This window comes from Vombatus ursinus, unplaced genomic scaffold (genome assembly GCF_900497805.2).
Source record: "Vombatus ursinus unplaced genomic scaffold, bare-nosed wombat genome assembly UNPS02014801.1, whole genome shotgun sequence".
NCBI lineage: Eukaryota > Metazoa > Chordata > Mammalia > Diprotodontia > Vombatidae > Vombatus > Vombatus ursinus.
The window spans coordinates 208,923-213,311 of NW_020954579.1; the positions used below are offsets into that span (position 1 = coordinate 208,923).

General features: G+C 42.0%; 1 protein-coding gene across 1 annotated transcript; it reads left to right on the forward strand.

Annotated features, from left to right (window-relative positions):
- The first annotated feature begins 367 nt into the window (after window positions 1–367).
- Window positions 368–970, forward strand: LOC114051095 (keratin-associated protein 1-4-like). The gene has a single exon (XM_027873257.1). The coding sequence runs from the start codon at window positions 438–440 to the stop codon at window positions 870–872; it is 435 nt and encodes a 144-aa protein (XP_027729058.1). The 5' UTR covers window positions 368–437; the 3' UTR covers window positions 873–970.
- The last annotated feature ends 3,419 nt before the right edge of the window (window positions 971–4,389 follow it).

Sequence of the window (4,389 nt, forward strand, 5' to 3'; positions counted from 1 at the left end):
CCAAGAAGGAAATGTGGCAGTTATGAATGAGAAAACAACGTGGATTGAGCCTTAAGAGGCCCCAGCAAATGATCACATGACACCCCCTCAGATGGAAAATAAGGGTGTCGGCTTGGACTAAAATGCCAGAACTCTTTGATCTTGAAAAACCACAAAAGTGTTCTAAGAGACAAAGAATTGATATGATGAGTTCTAATGGAACCACAAAAGCAGAGTAATTTTGAAATTACTGCTCATGTTGTTCCATGAGTGTTTCAATGACAGGCCAATCAGAGAGTTAAAAAGAAGTTGGTTTACATAAAAATAAGGAAGAGCTTTTGGGTCTTATGTAAACAGTCGCTAGCCATAGAATATATAAAAGGTGCAGCTAGGAAGGTGAGAACAAAACTTCAGTAACTTCTCTTTGTAGTTAAACTCCAAGTCTATCTCCCAACACCATGGCCTGCTGCAACTCCTGCTCCACCAGCTTCTGTGGCTTCCCTAGCTGCTCTACTGGGGGGAACTGTGGATCTAGCTGCTGCCAAGACAGCTGTGGGACCAGCAGCTGCCAACAGGGTGGCTGCGGCATCAGCTCTGGGATCGGCTCTGGGATTGGCTTCGGGATAGGCTCTGGATCCAACTGTGAGACTACCTGCAGGACCAGGTGTTATGTTCCCGAATGCTGTGGAGGAGAGAGCTGCCGCACCAGGTGGTGCCGCCCAGACTGCAGGGTTGAGGGTACTTGCCTGCCACCTTGCTGCGTGGTCAGCTGCACTCCCCCATCTTGCTGCCAGCTGCACCATGCCCAGGCTTCTTGCTGCCGCCCATCCTATTGCGGCCAGTCTGGCTGCCGTCCAGCCTGCTGTGACTACTGCTGTGAGCCCACCTGCTAAGGATCAGGATGCTGCTTGCCAGTGTTCAGAGGACACAACATCTCTAAATTTCTTCTTAGAGAACTGACATTGGATCACTAATAAATTTGTGAAATGTGTATCTTGTGTCAAGCTACTATCCTTATTTCTGACTGTATCTTAACTGACTGACTGAATTCCCTCATTCTCAGGAATAGTGTCAAATGTCAAATGAACCACAGAAACTAAAGAACTGAGATTTGTCAAATGCCATGGATGAGAATCTGCTTGAACAGTTGACCAAACTCTCAAATGACTGTTCCATCATACAGCAATGGCCTCATTGGTGTGTTTTATGTCTTCCCAACATATGATGTCTTTTTCTTTTCTTCTTAATGACATCTGTGATATAGAGTCCTCTGTTAGTGGCCTAATAAATTCCATAAACTAGATAAAACACACTCCTTGCCTCTATTTATTCACTAAATTAATCACTGCTTCTTGGCACCGTGGTCTTGTAGAAAGACTAGAATTGGAGTCCAAAGACCTGGATTTGAATGCCACCTCCATAACTTACTAGCAATATAAACTTAGGCAAGTCAATTCAAGTTTCAGAATCTCAGTTTCTTCATCTGTCAAATGGAAACAATACTATTTAAATCATTTACCCAAAGAAGTGACCAGCGGGAGGAGCTCTGGGCTTTGTGAAAGTCAGGAGGTACATGAAATAGGCCACCTGGTCTCATCAGCCCAGTGAGTCCCAAAATCCTTTCGCTGGGCTGATGATGAAAATCTCTCAGGACTTCTGGCCCAATGAAAACTGTTTGCAAGCCTTTATCCCTATGGATTTGCAACATCTCAGACCAAGATGGGATTTGTCATATCCACTCTGGTAGGACAGGCTTCCAACTGGGCCAGCTCCTAACTTTCAAGACCTAAGCTCCCATTGGATGATATAAAAGAATTTTTTTTTTAATTTCAGGACATCGGGGGAATTTTATTGCCCTTCTCTCCATCAAGCTGAAACTGCCACCTGCTATGTTTTCTAATTCAAGAGGGGCAAAACAGTGTAGTAAACAGGGTGCAGGACTTGAAGTTCAAAAGGCCTAGGTCCAAATCCTCCTTCAGACAATTACTAGCTGACTCTAAATAATGAAATAACAACAACAATAAAAGAAGATGGGGAGTATATATCCCTTCCTTAAGAAGACTATCTCAGATGAAGATGCTTTATGAGACAAATGGTTCCTTTGTCACAGCCCAATACTACTCCCTGTAGAGAGTTTCTCCCTATCATATTCCTTGCATATCTTACCTCTTGCCAACTTAACTGCTTTAGACCAGAGTTATGAATGCCTGAAGTCAGGAAGGCCTGTGTTCAAATCCAGCCTAGTTGCATGACTCTGGGCAAGTCACTTAACTCTGCCTCAGTCTTCTCATCTGTAAAATGAGCTGGGGAAGAAAATGGCAAACCACACCAGTATCTTTGCTAAGAAAACCCCAAATGGGTTGACAAAGAGTCAGATACAACTGACAAGACTCAACAACATGAATGTCGTAAGGAGTCCTTCCTAACCCTTTGGATTTGTTTCTCAAATCCAAATCTTGCTTGACCTGGCATGGCCTTCATGTGTCAGCTTCTCAAATAATAACCTGAGGGCACACCCTTCTTCACCTGAAGGGTTCTTTTCCCTCAGGCCTTATTAATTTCCTTTAATTCATTTGGTCCTATCTCTGCAGGACACAGAGATATGACAGGAAGACCATGGAGAGTTAGTAGAGGTGGTTTAAGAAGCCGAGACCAGGAGAGACCTCTTCAGAATCTTACAAAACTTAATTAAGAACGGAAAAGGTTCAAATGGTCACCATGAGTCCTGAGAGCAAAGCCCAGATCTAAAGGATCAGGCCAAAGTATAAACTGTCAGGCGATATCCTAAAGAAGCCTCCTTCACCAAGCTTTTGAGGCTCTGGCATAATTTTTGTTTGGTTTGCTCTGTTGTTGTTGAACAAAAAATATATGAAAATAAAACAAGACACCACAAAAATAAAATATAATCGCATTTTTTAGTTTAACAAACTCCTTTTAAGCTTTTATTTTTCTGTGCACATGAAATAGTCATGAATAGCAAAATCCAGTTTTTGTGTAAATACATTTCAAACCATTTGTCTCACAGTTGAATAATGATAGCTAGCATTTACACATGGTGCTTTAAGGTTCGCAAAGCACTATATGTATGAGATTTCATTTGATTCTCATAATAGCTTTATGAGGTAGACATTATTATTATCTTCATTTTACAGATGAGGAAACTAAGGTTGAGGGAGGTTAGATAGCTTGCCCAGAGTCACACAGCTAGAAAGTGTCTGAGGAAGGAATTAAACTCAGTTCTTCCTGACTCCAAGCTCAGCATCATCTCCCTTGCCCCACTATTACAGCTAATTGATGAGAGTTCTTTGCCTACTAAATTGGAGAGTCTTATTAAGCCAGAAACACAGACCAATGACCTTTGTCTATTGACTTAGATTATCCAGAATCCAAGAGGGGGGTAGCCTGGAGCTCAGAAGTGCAGACTGAATTTAAGGACCACAGACAAAGGAATGATAGGGAGTGGATAAAGGATCCCAGACTGTCAGTGTCCGGTGATAGTCTAGGTTTGGGATCCAGACAGGGTATGATCAAGGCGGTGAAGAATGGAGTTTGGATTAGGAGACTAAGTGAAGAGTTGTGAGACACAGAACAGAGAGGGGGCAGGTCCACCTCAGAGTACAACCTGGGGATAACTAGAGACCCCAGTTCAATGGGCAACATTCCCTCTGGCAATAAACCTCCTTGGTGTGAATGGATAAAATGGGTATGCATTGCTCCCAAGACTAAGGCAGGATCTTGGAGGTCATAAAGGGTTGTTTCTGAGAAGACTAAGCCCTTTGGGGATACCTCATGGTTTCTATCATGGGCTGTTAAGTGCACAGCCAGCCATTGTGTTTGCATGTTTACTAATTAACTGTCCCAATAAATGTCTTCAAATATTCTAGAGGAGCAAACTGTGAACAGAATATCCGGAAGGGGAATGACAGAGGCAGTGTTTATAGCCTAAAGTAGAGGAGATTTCTTTTTGTTTGTTTGTTTTTTCTAATGGGCGAGTGATTCATAGAGAGAAAAAAAATCAATTAACATTCAGGACCAATAAAAAGCAATTTAATTTTTTTAAATAACAGAGAGATAAAACTTTCACCTTGCTTGCTTTTTAAAAATCAACTGTTTTATTAGAAACAAAACATTTGTTGTTGTTGTTCCGTCATGTCTGACTCTTCACAGCTTCATTTCTTAGCAAAGATAAATGGCAAAGTGGTTTGCCATTTCCTTTTCTAGCTCATTTTACAGATGAGGAAAATGAGGCAAATGGGGTTGATTTGTGCAGGGTCAGACAAGTGTCTGATCACAAGTGTCTGAGGTCAGATTCAAACTCATGAAGATGAGTCTTCCTGATTTTAAGCCTGGTGCTCTATCCACTGTGCCACCTAGTGGCCCAAATGTAAAACATGGAGCAACGAAAAAAGA

Bases quoted from the DNA above. Each gene is read 5' to 3' on its own strand.
- LOC114051095 (XM_027873257.1), top strand. From the start codon at position 438: ATGGCCTGCTGCAACTCCTGCTCCACCAGCTTCTGTGGCTTCCCTAGC.